Consider the following 17,861-nt stretch of genomic DNA (forward strand, 5'->3'; position numbering starts at 1 on the left):
TAATCATCCTCCTTTATAATTAAATGAGGATCATTCCGCCCCAGCAGTCCACAGTGGATTATTATTACCTTGTAATTGGATCCATGCAAAATAAACTGCATTGTTTAATATGATGCTCTTGTTCCGCAGCTTCCAGTGCATCAGAAACTTGGCATGCATTTGCTTTATTTTTAAGAAATGGATTTCTTGTCCATTATAATACCAGTGCGTGGGTCTAAAACCAACCATAAGGCTGTCTTGGTGAACGCAGCAAACTAACAGGGTTCAAAAAAGAACTAGATAAGTTCATGGAGGATAGATCCATCAATGGTTATTAGCCAGGATGAGCAAGGATGCAAAACCATGCTCTGAAATGTCCCTAGTCTCAGTTTGCCAGAAGCTGGGAATGGGCGACAGGTGATGGATCACTTCATAGAATCCTAGACTGGAAGGGACCTCAGGAGGTCATCTAGTCCAACCCCCTGCTCAAAGCAGGACCAATCTCAGACAGATTTTTACCCCCGTTCCCTAAATGGCCCACTCAAGGATTGAACTCACCCCCCTCAATCACTTGATGATTACATGTTCTGTTCATTCCCTCTGAAACACTTGCCATTGGTCACTGTCTGAAGACTGGGCTAGACAGACCACTGGTCTGACGCAGCATCGCCTTTATTATGTTCTAATAAGATCCAGTGGCTGGAAGTGGAAGCTTGATAAATACAAACTGGAAATAAGGTGCAAGCATTTATCAGGGTAATTAACCAGTGCAACAATGTACCAAGGATATGGTGAGTTCATCACTTGGAGTCTTCAAGATTGGATGTCTAAGGCCTGGTCCACACTAACCCCCCATTTCGAACTAAGGTACGCAAATTCAGCTACGTTAATAAGGTAGCTGAATTCGAAGTACCTTAGTTCGAACTTACCGCGGGTCCAGACGCGGCAGGCAGGCTCCCCCATCGATGCCGCGTACTCCTCTCGCCAAGTTGGAGTACCGGCGTCGATGGCAAGCACTTCTGGGATCGATCTATCACGTCTAGACAAGACGCAATAAATCGATCCCAGAAGATCGATTGCTTACCTCCGGGTCCGGAGGTAAGTGTAGACCTACCCTAAGATACATTCTAGCTCAACCACAAGTTGTTGGATTTGATGGAGGTATGATGGAGTGAAATTCTGTCGCCATGCTGTGTGGGTTGTCAGATGAGATATAGGAAATAGTCCCTTCTGGCCTTAAAAATTCCATGAATCTGAAACATGAACTTGACTTATATGGAATCCCAGCAAAAATAAAATTTTGCTTTTTGCAGCTGGCATAGATGTGATGGATGTAAAGTTCTGTCTGGTATGTAGCACCAGGACTCTCCTTTTGGTGAACCACAGTAAGGCTCATTATGTACGTGTACACGTACATGGGTTTACACACTCTGACTCCTATACGTTGTGCCTTTCATAAAGCTTTAGAGTAAACCTTTAAAACGTTTTTGTTTTATCAAACAGAATAACTTAAAATACAAACCTCCACATAGTGATAAATTCAACAGAATTTTTAATGCAAAATATACTGTGAAGACAGATGTTAATGGGATAGAAAATATGAAATCCTGCCGAGTATATTTACAAAGGAGCTCTTGTAGATTATTCTAGTCCCCTAGTACTAGTTAGGATTGTGTTCTATGCTGAACATGTTAAATTCTTCATTTAGTTTGCTTTTGATTTCCTTAATTGATGGTGCCCTCAACAGACATACCAAAGGTGTCAAGGGATACAAATATCAGGGGGTAAATGACCTGCACATCCACTAATGTCATATATGCCATCATGTGCCAGCAATGCCCCTCTGCCATGTACATTGGCCAAACCGGACAGTCCCTCCGCAAAAGAATAAATGGACACAAATCGGACATCAGGAATGGTAACATACACAAGCCAGTAAGTGAACACTTCAATCTCCCTGGTCATTCTATCACAGATTTAAAAGTCACTGTCATTGAACAAAAAAACTTCAGGAACAGACTTCAAAGAGAAACAGCAGAACTAAAATTCATTTGCAAATTCAACACCATTAATCTGGGCTTGAATAGGGATTGGGAGTGGCTGGCTCACTACAGAAGCAGCTTTTCCTCTCCTGGAATTGACACCTCCTCATCTATTATTGGGAGTGGACTACATCCACCCTGATTGAATTGGCCTTATCAACACTGATTCTCCACTTGTGAAGTAACTCCCTGCTCTCCATGTGTCAGTATATAATGCCTGCATCTGTAACTTTCACTCTATGCATCCGAAGAAGTGAGGTTTTTACTCACGAAAGCTTATGCCCAAATAAATCTGTTAGTCTTTAAGGTGCCACCAGACTCTTTGTTGTTTTAAGGGATACAAAGGTAACAGTTTGACCAATAAATGAAAAGAATTTGAAATGCTTCCGTGGTGAAAGGAATTCTGACATAGTTGGCATTACTGAAACCTGAGAGGAGGATTCACATGACTAAAATGTTCAGTAGATTGCACTGCTGATTTTAGGAAGGGTAGAGTGAGTGAAAAAGTGTGTGTGTGTGTGTGTAGTAGCACTTTTAAACAAGTAATGGTATATGTGATGTTGAGTTATTGACAGTTCGGAAATGGACTCCTGATCACAAAGGTGTAAAAAATTAGATAAATCAGTTGGGGGGGGGGGGAATTAAACAGAAAAATTTGAATGATAATTAGGAGCTATTTAAGAACATTTTACTAGATGCCCCAAAGACCACAATTAAAAAAGGCTATACACTGGTTAAAACAACCTGCCTTATAGGAGAAGAGAATGTAACTATAAAATACAGGTAATAGCGTTCATTTAATATACTTAGACTTCCTTATGGCATTTGGTTTGATATTGTACAATAGTTTAATAATGAGAACAACCAAAATTAATATGGCACACATTAAATGAATTACATTGAGACCTGTCAGGCAGTTTTTAATTGTAGACTGGGAATCATTAAATAGGTGTATTTCTACTGGGGTGGGGGCAGGGATCAGTTCTTGGCCTTATGCTATTTAACACTTTTGTAAATGACCTGGGAGAAAACATAAATCCTTATTGAAAGTCTGCAGATACACCAATTTGCCTGACAGTCGGCGTGGGCAAAACAATGGAATGGGTGACAAGTGTGTGTCTGGATGTATCTGTATCAATCTGCAAATGCCATTTTGTTCTGAAAAGCTATTTGTTTGTAAAACTGTTCTGTGCCGTCACCTTGGCTCTGTAGCCTCCATTTTGAGCTAAAATACAGGAAATGTCAGAATAAATTCTTGCAGCTAACAGAGGATTAACAGTGATGGGGCATTAACCTTGATGACCTATTCAAATGGAAACACCATTGGATGAAGAGCTGGTACCAAGAGAACCCTCTACTGCTCTAGATGTTTTGGGATTCAAAGAATAGATTATCTGATGGGGGTTGAGGCTGACTAGGTAAGTCACCTGCGAGAGAGAGTACTGGAAGCTATATAAGGACAAGGTCGCTGACCACTCCCGAACACTTGTCCAGCACAGGCTTCTCTTTTTGAAGTCAAGGAGAGGGGACCTGGACCCCTGAAACGACATTGTCCAGATCCCAAAGAATGCTCAAGAGTGCTGAGACAACCGAGGCAGGGAATGGCATATAAGTGTTTCTTCTTTTGCATGGAGCCATATATCACTTGTGTTGTCTAAAAGTAAAGAGTGAGTGGTTTAGAAATCCCTCTGCAAAGACTGACTTGTTGCCTTCCACTATCATGTCTCCAAAGAGCTAAACAGTAAACAAGAGTCCCCACTAAGGTAGGTGTCAGAGCAGCAGCCGTGTTAGTCTGTATCCGCAAAAAGTACAGGAGTACTTGTGGCACCTTAGAGACTAACAAATTTATTAGAGCATAAGCTTTCGTGGACTACAGCCCACTTCCACGAAAGCTTATGCTCTAATAAATTTGTTAGTCTCTAAGGTGCCACAAGTACTCCTGTTCTTCTTCCCACTAAGGTAGAGCTCTGGAGAGGGCATGCTTAATTATTGGGGAGTCTTGGAGGGGTTTGGCACTGATCTTAGGGCCTAGGGCAGCTAGGCTGCAGGGCCTTTCCTAGAATGGGTGCCAAACGAATCTATGCCCAGGGACCAAGCCAGAGACCAAAGAAAGAGTGAGCACCTAAAACCTACCCAGACCCAAAGGAGCTTAAAAGCACATGGACTTGGCATGTTGGTCCAAACACAGCAGCCTGGTGAGTGTCCAGCCAGGGGAGCTTGATCCAGAGCAGTGACAGGTGATATAGGACTTGAAAGGCTAGAAATTTAAAGAAGAACAATGAACAAGACAAAAGAGGTCTTGTCAAATGAACTTCAGGTTCTTCCTTGCCAAGATTGCAAGTGTGCTTGATGGGGTAATTGTTACAGTATACTTGGACTTCTGTAAGGTATTTGATGTCCTACCACATGACATTCTAATTTTAAAAATAAAACAAACTAGCACTGTGCAAAATCAATAGAGTAGAAGCTGTCTGATAGTCTGTGTAGTTAATTGTGAATTAGCTGCCAACAGGGTGTTTCTAGTGGGGTTCCACAGGGAATGGTTCTCGCTTCAGTGCTGTTCAATATTTTATCAACAATCTGAAAGAAGATATAAAATCATGGCTTTGCAAATTATACAAAGGTTGTTAATGTGGCAAATAATGAAATAGTTATGTACCAATGATCTATCAAATCACTTGGTAATCTAGGTACAATCAAACTTGTATTTTAATATGGTCAAATGCAAGGTCATTACATCTAAGGACAAAAAGTGTAGGCTATATTTAAAGGACTGCGGACTAGAAAGTAGAGTCTCTGAAAAGGACTTTTGGCCTGTAGATAAACAACTGAACCTGAGTTTCAAATGTGACGCTTTAGCTAAAAGGGCTGACTTATTACTTGGCTATATTAACACAGGAATATTGAGCAAGAGTAAAGTGGTGATATTACTTCTGCACATGACATTAGTGAAACCACTACCAGAAGAGTGTGTGTGGTGTCCACACTGTAAAAAAGGTGTTGAACATTGGAGAGGGTTCAGAGAAGAACTACAGATTTTTTTTTTTTTGGGTGTGGTCTAGAAAATGTTCTTCACAGTGAGATTTAAGGAGCTAGATCTATTTACCTTATCAGAGAAAAGATTGAGGTGACTTGATCATGATCCAAAAGTACCTTCACAAGGACAAGATTTCTGATAGCAGAGGGTTCTTTAACCTAGCCAACAAAAGTGTAACTAGATCTGATCAATAGGAGTTGAAGTCAGCGAAATTCAAAATGAAAATAAGATGCACATTTTTATAGTAAGGATAACTAATCATTGGAAATGTCACCTAAGGATGCTTTTGATTCTCCATCACTTGAAATCCTTAAAGATTACATCTGTTTCTAAAATAAGATCTAATTTAACAGCAAGGTTTCATGCCTTCCTCTGCAGTGTGGGGCACGGGTCACTTGCAGGTTTAAACTAGTGTAAATGTAATTTGAAGTCTTTAAATTATGATTTGAGGATTTCTAACTTCTGGCAGAGTTACTGGTGTCCATTACAGGAGTGGGTGGGTGAGGTTCTCTGTCCTGCATTGTGCAGGAAGTCAAACTAGATGATCATGATGGTCCCTTCTAAACTTAACTTCTGACATTAAAGTCTATTCATAAAAAGAAATCACTGGATGCAATTCTCTGCCCTGCGTTATGCAGGAGATCATATTATATAATTGTAAGAAGTGAAATCTATGAAATCCTTGCAAATCTGTTTTTAGATTTACGCAAATCTAGTCATTTGTTTGCTGTTGGAAGGGGCTTCTAAAATCTTTCCTGTATTTTGGTTCAATACATTATTAGTTAGACTTCTTAGCCTAGCAGCCTTAAAGAATTTCCTTTTTATTTTTTTGTTATCTCAAGATTTTTGCTAAATATATATCAGTTGGTGGTAGTGTGAACTAGAACTGTATAGATCATGCTCTTGATTTTATGTTCAGATATTTTTAAAGCAATAAAATCAGGGATCTCAAACTCAATTTACTTTAGGGACAGTCCTCAAATCCTCCCAGTGGGCCAATAATGTCACTGAAGATGTGTTCAGAAAAGAAAATGTTTATATTGTATTTTTTTTATTTCGAATTTCTTAGAAATAATAAAACTGTCATACAACTTTATACAATCCTTCGCCTGCCAGAGAGTTTTTAGGGTTTGCCAGACACCTGGCAACGCTTCAGTTCTGTCAGTTTGTTGATGTTTGGCCTCAGTGACTGAGCAGTTGAAACCTTCAGGATTGCAGCAAGATGTGCATCAGATAATTGTGTTCGGTATTTTGACTTGTTTATATTAATTATGGAAAAAAGTGATGCTGCCTCCATGGCTGACTCTGCCCGGTGACTAGTGATGGTATTTCTGTCCATCTCCCCCAGCCAATGGGAGCTGCGGGGGGCGGTGCCTGCAGCTGACATTGCCGGCAATGTCTCTGCATGCGTCTCTCCTCCGCAGGCCGCAGTGGGGAGGTTCTCGGGCCACAGATGGCCCGCGGGCTGGGACTTTGAGACCCCTGAATAAAATGGTTAAAAAGCCACACAGAAAACAAAGTTAATGAACACGATATAGTGCACAGACAAAATCTGTAGGATCAATGTCTATGTTATGGTAATGTAGCTGTTCAACTCTTATAGTAAAATTAGATTCTCATTTTGCTTTGAACATAAATTGCCTATTTTATATCCTGGCCATTTGAAATTATTCTAGGTGGGAACAGCATTAGTTAATTATACACAACTCTCACACTTTTGTCAATGTAAGTGCCTGACACACAGTTTATTGTGTAGCTGAGTTTGAATAAATATGAATGTAAATGTAATCTTAATCTCTGCCCTTACATTTTCAGCCCAGAATGTGACTGTTGAGGAAATTATCATTGCCTACAAACAAGCCTGTCAGAAATTAAACTGCAAACAGATACCCAAACTACTGAAGCAGATACAGGTATTGTGGATATTCTTACATATGCAGCACAAAATTTTAATCCTGTTTAGCTCCTGGAGTATGACTGACATGGAAACACTAGAGAAGTCAGCTGCAGCCATATCAGAACTGAAAACATAAATCTGCTGAAAACAGACCCTATGTTGATACTTGGGATAATTTTCATGCCGGTCAAATATGGGAAAAACAATAGCATTGCTTTCTAACAACTTGAGCAGGTTTTTTAGCAGATGAAAAAGTGTTGCAGGATGCTAGTATCTAACATATTTGTTACCAAAATACTATGCATATGTTATTTAATAAAATATTACAGAAGTCTGGGTTCTTTCCTTTAGTTCTCAAATGGTTTTCTTTCTGTACAGTGCTTACAGATAGGCTCCTTTTTGTACTCCATTTAAATAAGATGGATACGAGTTTTCCAACACAGTTTATGTATTGTTTCTATTTTGTGCTGTGTTCATTATTTTTTGTTTTCTCAAGTGTGGGAATAATTTATAAACCTAAACTGTTCTTGGGGAGACTGTATTGTTTTATCATGGACAAAACAGATGAAAGGATAAGGGAAAAGGGATATAATGTGTGAGCAGAGTGATGGATGCGAATGTCACGTTAGCTCCCTGATGGAGATGGTATTTTTTGCTTCTCTAATTCTTTGTGTGGAGTTTGAGCCGCTAAACAAAAAAGCAAAGGCAAGGAGAAGGGAGAGGGCAGGGGAGAACAAGGAAGGATGGGAGCAGCAAAGGCAGGTGAAGTGAGTGAGGCTAGTGGGAAGGGACTGTGACGTGGAGGGCGGGAAAGGGCTGGTGCAAACAGCCAGTTGGTTCAGGGGAGACAGTGACCAGAGCTAAAACTGTAGAAGGGAGTGTGATGACATCACCAATGTCTGATGGTCCCTGTGACAGAACATGTTGAGATTGCTTCTGTGTCTGATCTGCCGGCTTGAGAATTTCTCTGCCTTCCACGGAGAGGAGTCTGGCTCCTCCCTGGAATTCTTCTTTAAGACCACATGGCTTGGAGGTGGGAGCAGGTCCCCAGAGCAGGAAGTGTGGGGAGTCACCTCTGCATAGTTCTGGGTCTGGAAGGTGCAGGTGGGGGAAAGGGGAAACTGCTCCTCCTAACTTCAGTTTCTGTGAAATGTTAACAATTGTATAATCCCAGTAGCATCTTTCAAAAATCATGAGTCAGGCCCCCGAAGTTGTGCAGTGGTCTTAAAAATCCTGAGATGATTTAAAACAAAGGTGTTGGGTCTCTTTATTTGGTTCCTGCGCTGTTAGGGTGCACTTGGATCTTGTTTTCAAGGTTTTCTCCACAGAGAGCTAGGAACTGTTTTTAAAAAATATCTTGACTCAGGCAGCTGGGGCATTAAGAAAAACACCCAATATGGCAAGAATTGGCAACACTGCTGAATTCCAAAGTCAGTCCTCCTAGGTAGTCATGTTCTTCTTATTCTTCGAAGCCATATTAGGGCCATGTCTTGACTAAGAACATACATTGTGTTCTAAAAACAATGTTAGCCAACATTTTTTCAGTATCATGACCGTAAGCAGATCTTCGCTTTTAGTGTAGATGGGGCAAGTCATGTTAGGGTTGACCAAAACCAGCTAACGCTGACTTAACCCGTGCACACTAGATACAAAGGCTTTTTTGAAATTATGATAGTTAAACATGTGTTTTTAAACTGCTAGCTCTTTTCCTAATCTATGTATGGCCTGTGGAGGTAAGTGAAGGGGCATGGCTATTGTAGCTGAGTACACCGATAAGGACTCTGGAGCAAAAACCATTTGTACAAAAATATTTAGACTGCCAATGAAGAAGCCCACTCCACTCCTCAATACCTCCAGCAGCAAAGAGTCTAAAATTGCCAACATAACTCAATATCTCTCCCTCATATCTTAACCACCAGCTTAATGATTCACACCTATTAGGGCTCCCATCCAATCCTAGTGTGCTAGTCCCTTCCTATGGGGCCTGCAAACACTAAACCATATCAGTCAAACATCTTCTTCACTCCAACACCGTATTAAGAGATGCTAAATTCTAACACCTTCCTCTGGGTCTTCTAGTGAGATTGCTAGGCTGTAAGATTCTCAAGGTGGCCACTGCTTTGCCAACTGTGGTTTGTGTGTGGCCAAGCTTGTTGTCTGATCTTCACACACTACAAAATATTATTTGATAACAATATTGCTTTAAGGGCTTGTCTACACAAGGGAAGGGGTGAGATGTGGTGGTGGGTTAATCAGCAGCTCTTCAGGTTAATCTGCTTTGAAAACACTTGCATGCACATGACAGTTCATTGTTGTTCACTGACTTCGCATTTGTTGAAAACTCTGGAGTCCCCTTTCAAAATGAGCTAACTTCACCGCAAAGCGAATGAGGCTATGTCTACGCTACGCAGCTTTTAGCGACATGGCTGTGTCGCTACAGCTGTGCCGCTAAAAAGCATGCAGTGTATCCACTGTCGGTCAGCAGAAGAGCGCTCTCCTGCTGACAAAAAACTTCCACCCCCAACGAGTGAGCGGCAGCTGTGTTAGTGGTGTCGGCAGGAGAGTGCTCCCGCCGACAAAGCGCTGTTCACACCAGCGCTTGTCATCGACAAAACTTTTGTCTTTCGGGAATGTGTGTGTGTTTTAACACCTCTGAATTACAGAAGTTTTGTCTTTCATTTGCCAGTTAGTCTGATCTATTGTTTGAGTGCACCCAGTGCTACTGCAAACATCTTTCACAGTCTTTCAGTGGCTATCCCACACTGCTTTGTAGTCGACTATTGACCTGTCTGGTGTCAGAGGGGTAGCCGTGTTAGTCTGAATCTGTAAAAAGCAACAGAGGGTCCTGTGGCACCTTTGAGACTAACAGAAGTATTGGGAGCATAAGCTTTCGTGGGTAAGAACCTCACTTCTTCAGATGCAAGATATTGACCTGTCCCTCTGTGCCCTCTCCTGCCCTGGGATCAAGTTGACTGGATGTCCCCTTCCTCATTTATAAGCTGGCTGTTCGTTCACTCCTGGATTCCAGTTTACCATGATAGGTGAGCTTAATACTCCAGCATGCCTCAAGCAGCCCCTGTATCCATGCTGAGACTGTGGATCTCAATGCCATCTGGGGAGAAGCGTTGGTGCAGGTAGCTCTTGTTGCCAGAAAAAGATCTGTTTGTGGCATTGCGAGGCATGTGCTGGTGAGGGGCTACGACCACAATGCCAAACACTGAATAAAGAGCAAACCACTGAGGAACACCTATGTGAAAATGAGGAACAGGAAGAAATGCGGCAGAGAACATTTCCCACCCCCCCACCCGGGTGACCAGGAAGATTCATCGGAGCATGAGCAAGAGGAGGCCAGTGAGGAGATCTGAGACAGCCAGGATCTGTTCAGAACTCAGGCACCTGATGCCAGCCATGTAGAAGGTGAGCCAGCCAACCCTGATTCCCAGGCAGCAGTTGAGGAGGCTGATCCTGTGGAGGGAACCTTCACATATGCAAGTATTTTTAGTTAATTAATTAATTTTTTTAAATTAACTTACTATTTAACTTTTAATTTACTATTCTGCTGTATGGCTGTACTAGCTTCTGTTCCAAGTGCCCCATGGCCAAGTGCAAAGTCCATCCCTCCCTCCATTGGCCCACACTGTCCTTTTGTGCCCCTCCCATATACTTTTCCAAAATTGCCCAACTGAAGTAGTCGCCATCAGCCACTGTCATGTGCTAAATCCCTGGTTACCAACTGTTTTCAGGCCCGTGCTGTGGAAGGCACATGCCTGTGTACCTATTGACTTATTTTCCTTTCCTTAGCATCCTGCCTGGTGAATGTGCCCTTCCCCCCGCCCACAAACCCCATTCACGGTCTCCAAATCAGTTGCTGGCAGCATTGTGCGGCCTCAGCCTCTCTGCCATCCCCTCCCATGCCAGAGTCAAATAAGGAAAACCTTCTTTCTTTTGTGCAAAATGCAGAAGTTGATTGCGACAGTGGTTCCAGGAAGCGAAGTTTGGTTCGTGTTCTCACTGTACAGGAGGTAGACATGGACATTGCTTGCCCGTAAAGCTACAAAGAGCACAGCTCCCTGTAATATGCATTTACAGGGCCAGTCTGACAGACTGATAACAGTGAATGTTTCAGGCAGTCATTCCAGAACCCTGTCCATTTTTCTTTGCACTTTTAACGTGTCTGCAGGGGAGACAGAGCAAATTCTAAGGCTGAGAAATTGCTCCATTTTTGCTCATAGATGAAGGAATCGCTACATGGCCATTCCCACCAGTATTGCTCGTGACTCCTGCAACACACTGGGGGGACTATCTTGTTGAATAACTTCGCAGCATATCGTGCTGCTCTGCCCTTTGCCTTTTTTAATAAGGCCATTCTCTGCCTCCTAGCCTCATTGCACTGTAATCCCGAATCAGGACAGCCTCAAGGGCATTACTGTCCAGCCGATCCCAAGATTCACCCTGCCAACCCCTCTGATGCCATGTAAAACCGCTCCAAGGCACACCCTGAACTGCATAATTCCCATCACCCCCGTGCTCCAAGGCACAACGGCAAAGCCACACTGCATATAGGGCACAGACAAAAGTCCAAAACCACGCACCACTTACCGTCTCCAAGGTTCCTCAAGACTGGAAAGAATCTAAAGGAGGTAAAGCCAGGAATGAATGTTAAAAACACCACAGCCTCTCTAGAATATGAATAACCATTTGTCCTTTTTTTTTTTTAATACGCCCACAGCTATGGCACCTGTACTGGCCAGACCCTCAAGGAGAGGGCCCTTATCAGCAAGGAAACCTGAGCGGGAGAAAACAGAAAATCTGTGATGAAAAATTCATGGACATCGTACAGAGTCCTCCCCCGGCCCCAAAAACGAAGAATGCGGAGAGGTGGAGGCAGTAGCTGAGGCCTGAGGGAATATGACAAGGCACTTTCCAGGGAGATCACTGCAGTGGCCAAGGACAGCGTAGTAGTTGCCAGGAAAAGCTTTGCTATGGCCAAAGATAATATGGAAGAAGATGCAGAGGCAACTCCTGGGGGCAACACAAAGCCAAAATGCCCTGTTGCAGCACGTTACTGTTCGGGCCGCAGGCAATGCCGTACCGCAAACTAGCACCCAGCCGTGTTTGGCAGCCGTTGGACAATACAGGCTACTGGGAACAACTCCTTCTTTTGGCTGTACCCTCGCAACAGTGCACCCAGAGGCCATTCCCCTCCCAGACCCCAGCTCAGGACACCGAGAGCAGGGGCGCTTAAGATCCAGCTCTTTTGAGCCCTCTGCCCCTGGTAACTTTGAGCCTGCGCACTCCACACCAGAAATCCCATGAACCAGAAGAAGCAGAACCAAGACATACAGTCACCTGTAATTTTAAGCTTCCTGGCTTTATGCTCTGCGCTGAACTGTTGTACTTTACTGTTTTGGTTTCCGCTGCTGGTTTAATGAAACGGTTCTTCGTGGTTAGCTAGTTAGTTTCATAATTAAAAGCATTTTTAAAATTTTTGTCTCAGTTGAAGGTTCGTTTCTGTTTGTTACGTAATAGATTATTTAATGAAAATCTTTATAATTTCATTCACAAGCAGTCAACAGTTCATTTTACACAGAAAATAATTGTTTGCATTCATTCTTAAGCTTTTACAAACACATGTAGGCAAAGACACAAGGTACAACAGGGATTGCCACAATTTTGCACTTCCACTGCCCGTAATCAACACTGAACTTCACAAAAATCTCTTCCCCCCTGCTTCAATCCATGCATAGGTTAGTAGCAGAATTCACAGCTGCACAATTTCAGGCCTGAGACTCCAAATAAGAGCGATAGGCATCCTGGACACTGTTGCCCTGGCTGTTCGTGTTCTGTATTGAATGCCTAGATGGCTACACAAACCGGTGAGCCAGTCTCTGCACGTCAGCCTTCCACCTATCGCCAAGTCTTTCTCCCTAATTCTCACTAATCCTGTGCCAAATACAACTTGCAGCTATAATCTTTGGGATGTTTTTTTTCTCTTGCTTCCAAAGTATTTCACAAACAGTGCAATCTTCCTTTCAGAAATAATAGACACGAGTCCCATCAATGGCCCCAGTATGGCTTGGGAATTCCATATGTGCAAAACCATCAATAACTTTCCTGAGCATTATCAAACTTTATAACTTGGTATTACAGTACCTCTCCCTGGCATCGCACACCTGCATGACAGTGGTCCCCATGGTCATTCTCTCCGCTCTGAATTGGTTTGAGAATGCTATGCCCTTAGTTTGCAGCAAACTGCTGCTGTGTGTGCACATGATGTGCCTGGACTGAGGGCACACTGTCCTGCATGTATGCTATTACTACAGCTTGCATAATGTGTGTTATCTGACGCGCAGAAAAAAGCTGCGGCTTAAATCCCCTCATGTAGACAAGCCCTAAGAAACACCGTGGGTATGTACCGGTTTCTAGTGAACTCACGGAAGGGTGCAGGGAGTAATGCCCTCCCCTCGTATGTGAGGGGAAGTGTTGCCGTACCTTCCACTTCTGTATTATTCTAGAGGAGGGATTTGTCTTCTCCTGAGTATATTAATGTGCTACTATTTCTCTTACAGGAATTTAAAGATCTATCTCCCAGGATAGATTGCTTGGATCTAAAAGGTAAGCCTCTCTCATAACCCTAATGACGTAGCGTTTTAAAGGAAATTCTTCGAGCAGAAACTGTTGTACTCTGTTTGTACAGCTCCTACCTCAATGGTGCCCTGATCCTGAATGGGGCATTTGCTGTGCTAATGCAGTACAAATAATGCTAATACTGAGGAAACAGCAATAGTTAATTTTGTAGGTAATTCTGCACGAGACATGTACCCATGTTCCAGCAATGCTGGAAAAATTGCTGCTGCGGTAGTTGTCAGGCCACGGATATAGATAGGGCTTAGCTGATTTTACCACCCTCTCATGAAAACCTGATTCATTATTTTTTCTCATATGGCCAGTAGGAAACCTTGCAGTTCTATAGTCTGGCCACCTGCATAATGCAGGACATGGCACTTCTCCCTCTGATTCCTCTATTGAGGTTAATGTGTTGCAGTTGAACTAGAGCATAGCTTTCAGGCCATGTCCTATGCTACAACATTACAGCTACGGTGCTGCAGTGCCATAGTGTAGATGCTCCCTACACTGATGGAAGGGTTTTTTTCCATCGATGAATCCACCTGTCTGAAAGGTGGTAGCTAGATTGACAGAAGAATTCTTCCATCAACCTTGCTGCATCTACATTGGGGTTAGGTTGAACTAACTTTGGGACTCAGGGCACGATACTTTTCACAACCGTGAGTAAAGTAGCTTGTTTGATCTAATTTTTAAGTATAAGCCAAGCCTTGGAATGTTCTCTGATCTTAATACAAAGACTCCAGAGTTATGGAGAAAAGGGAGATGCATGAAAAATAGGGGAGGCTGAGGCATCACTTAAGAAAAAACCTGGCCAAATAAGTATGTTTAACAGCTCTTTCTGTATGAGCCCGGGCTCCTGCTTAAGGGGCTTTCTGGAACATGTGGTATTACTCAAGGGTTGTACTCTTGGTTCGGCCTACCAAAGTGACAAATTGCACCCCCCCCGGGGCTTCTTGCATTCCTTTATTCCCCTCACAAGCTCCCCATGTTCCACCCTCCCATCCCCCTCTATTTCAGGGCCTCCCTGCAACCCCCTTCCCCAGTTAACATTTTTATTAATGCTGTCACATATCACGGGGTAGCCGTGCTAGTCTGTATCCACAAAAACAACGAGGAGTCTGGTGGCACCTTAAAGACTAACAGATTTATTTGGGCATAAGCTTTCATGGGCTACAGCCCACTTCATCGGCTGCATGGAGTGAAAATTACAGAGACAGGCATAAATATACTGACACATGAAGAGAAGGGAGTTACCTTACAAGTGGAGAACCAGTAGTGACTGGGACAATTCAGTCAGGGTGAACGTGGTCCACTCCCAATAATTGATGAGGAGGTGTCAATAACAAAAGAGAGGGAAAATTGCTTTTGTAGTGAGCCAGCCACTGTTAAAAAAAACTTATGTCTTATCTCTAGGCTGAATTTGTCTAGCTTTAACTTCCAGCCATTGCATCTTATTCTACCTTTGTCTGCTAGACTGAAGAGTCCATTATCAAATTTTTTTCCCCTTTCAGGTACTTACAGATTGTGATCAAGTCACACCCTAGCCTTTTCTTTGTTAAACTAAATAGATTCAGCTCCTTGAGTCTATCACTATAAGGCAGGTTGTCCAATCCTTTAATTGGTCTTGTGTCTATTCTCTGAACCCTCTCCAATTTATCCACCTTCTACTGGAATTGTGGACACAGTATTCTAGCAGTGATCATACCAGTGCCAAATGGAGATATTATATTACGTCTCAACCCCTACTCGATATTCTCCTGTCCCAGGATCCCATTAGCCTTTTTGGCCACAGCATTGCACTGGGAGCTGATTATCCTGGGAAGCAGTGACCCTGAAAAAGCTTTGGGAGTCGGGGCGGATAGTGTCACTCTCCTGTAAGAATGGGCTGCATTCTTTGTTCCTGGATGTATAACTTTACTTTTGCCGTATTAAAACACACATTGTTTGTTTCTTTGTGCCCATTTTACTAAGCGATCAAGATTGCTCTGTGTCAGTGACCTGCAATGTTCCCTTAAAATTTTCCCATCCATGTGCAGAATGAATTTTGTTTTGTGCACCAATATGGAGGTGATGTGGGGCTGAGGGGTTTGGAGTGTGGGAGGGGGCTCAGGGCTAGGGCAGAGAGTGATGCTGGGGGTGAGGGCTACGGCTGGGGATGCAGCCTCTGGGGTGGGGCCTGGATTGAGGGGTTTGGGGTGTGTCTGCCCCAGGGCTGCAGCAGGGAGAGAGGACCCCAGCCCTCTGTCCCTGCAGCAGCACCTGGGCCGGGGGAGAGGCCTCTCACCCTCCACACCCCCAAGCTCCCCCATCGCCATCCCTCACCTCCCTCCTGTTCCCCACCTCACCCCACTGGCATCTTCCAGGCTCACCTCTGGCCACACCCCTGAGTGCAGCGCGCATGCCTGTGAGGCTCTGCTAATTAAGTGCATGGCCCTTGGCGGCTTCCTGCATAGTGCAGGTGCACACCTTAAAGGAAACGTAGGTGACCAGCCCTCTTCATTATTTACCACTCCACCAGTCTTTGTATCATCTGCAAACTTTCAGAAATTATTTTTGTTTTCTTCCAGGTCATTGATGATCATGTTAAATATCATAGAGCCAAGACCCCTGGTGGAACCCCACTAGAAACACTACAACCTAAAATTAATTAGAGCAGGCAGCGGGGTGCTCAGCACTTTTGAAAATCAGGCCATTTATTGCTGAGCTTAAATATAGATTTTGGAGCCTGGCTTTAGGCTCCTAGTTTTGAAAATCTTGGCCATATTTTTTAAATGTAATAGATTTTTCTGATGCTTTTTATGCTTATTCAGATTACGTGAATTACAATGTCGACAGTTTTAGTTTTTTCAGAACTGTGTGCTGGAGTTATTAGATACAAAATTAAAAATACAACTAGCAGAAGGTTGCATACAACTATGAGAGGTACTGCAGGATGTATTTGTGTAGTTGACTCAGTTAAAAAGCAAACTGAAATAAAATGTCAAGCTCTAGTTCTGTACCTACTGATTAAAATTACCTGTGAAGCTAAGAATTATAGATGTTAGAGGTGGCAAAGAGCTTTTTGATTCCATCTCCCGCTCAGCGAAAGACTTGCCTTATGAGATTGATTTAACATTAGGATGTTTTAAGAAGATTATTTTCTAATGTGGCTTCTGCCACTTGATATACTATTCTATGGCTGAATACACAGGGCCCTGCAAATCTGCTGCTATCTACTTTATATTGCAGACCATGTTTGCGGATCGGATGCAGATCCAAATTTTGTATCTGTGCAGGGCTCTCTGAATATATCTCCGTGGGAGTCATTAATATACAAGGCTATGATTTTGTCATGGATATTTTTAGTAAAAGTCAGGGACAGGTCACTGGTAATAAACAGAAATTCACTGAAGCCTGTGACCTGTCCCTGACTTTTACTAAAAACATCCCTGACAAAATGGGGAGGAAGGAGGGTCTAGCATCCTGCCTCCCACCTGCAGTGGCTGGGAGCTGTGGGGACCCTGTTGTCCACTGGCTGGTCAGCTGTGCGGGGGAGTCCCCGCGGCAACTGGTCAGCTGCGGGGGGCGGGAGGGTTCCCCGGCGGTGGCTGGGCAGCTGTGGGAGGGTCCCCTCACAGCCCGTGGAGGCTGGTCAGCTACAGGGGCCCCCATTGTCATGGAGGTCTCCGGAAGTTACGGATTCCATGACTTCCATGATCTCTGTGATATAATTGCAGCCTTACTAATATACAATCTAAATTTTCCATTCTTAATTTTATTACATTATAGTGATATGCCTCCAGAAGCACCGCCCTTTCTTGCTGTTGACACTTTCCCAATATTTATACAGTTAGGAGCTTGAAATTGCCAATTGTCCTATCCAGCATACACAGCCTTCTTTGCTGCCACTTCCTCTTACCAGTCAGTATTAGAGTTAAGATTCAAGCTCTTGCGTCAGAAAATTATTCCTGCTTTTTTAATAACGTTTGTTTAAGATAACTGAAGGCATTTGAGATGACCTAAGCTGTTGGCTTTCAGCCATTCAGGTTGTAGCAGGAATCTCTAATGCTTGGTACAAATATTTCTAAATAATTCTGACTACAAGTGAAACCTCTGAAAGTAGAAAATGTGTTAGGAACATTTGGACAATATGATTACAAAATAGTGAAAAGACAAGGCCAAGACTGGAGGCATGTTAATCATGTATGTATTTTAGGGGCTGGTTCATTATCTGTCTCAATTTATCTCCGCATATTGTTCAGGTGAGGAATTCAAAGGTGGAAAATATTTATTAAAGTCC

At 43.1% G+C, this 17,861-nt stretch overlaps 1 protein-coding gene across 1 annotated transcript in view; it reads left to right on the plus strand.

The window, feature by feature from the left end:
* The window catches only part of PPP1R37 (protein phosphatase 1 regulatory subunit 37), a 146,512-nt gene that overhangs the window by 47,069 nt on the left and 81,582 nt on the right, over positions 1-17,861 (plus strand). The window contains exons 2-3 of the mRNA XM_034793160.1: positions 6,874-6,971; positions 13,525-13,570. Coding sequence (XP_034649051.1) covers positions 6,874-6,971; positions 13,525-13,570 — 144 coding nt within the window. The remainder of the gene's footprint in view (positions 1-6,873; positions 6,972-13,524; positions 13,571-17,861) is intronic.

Source organism: Trachemys scripta, chromosome 16 (genome assembly GCF_013100865.1).
Source record: "Trachemys scripta elegans isolate TJP31775 chromosome 16, CAS_Tse_1.0, whole genome shotgun sequence".
NCBI lineage: Eukaryota > Metazoa > Chordata > Testudines > Emydidae > Trachemys > Trachemys scripta.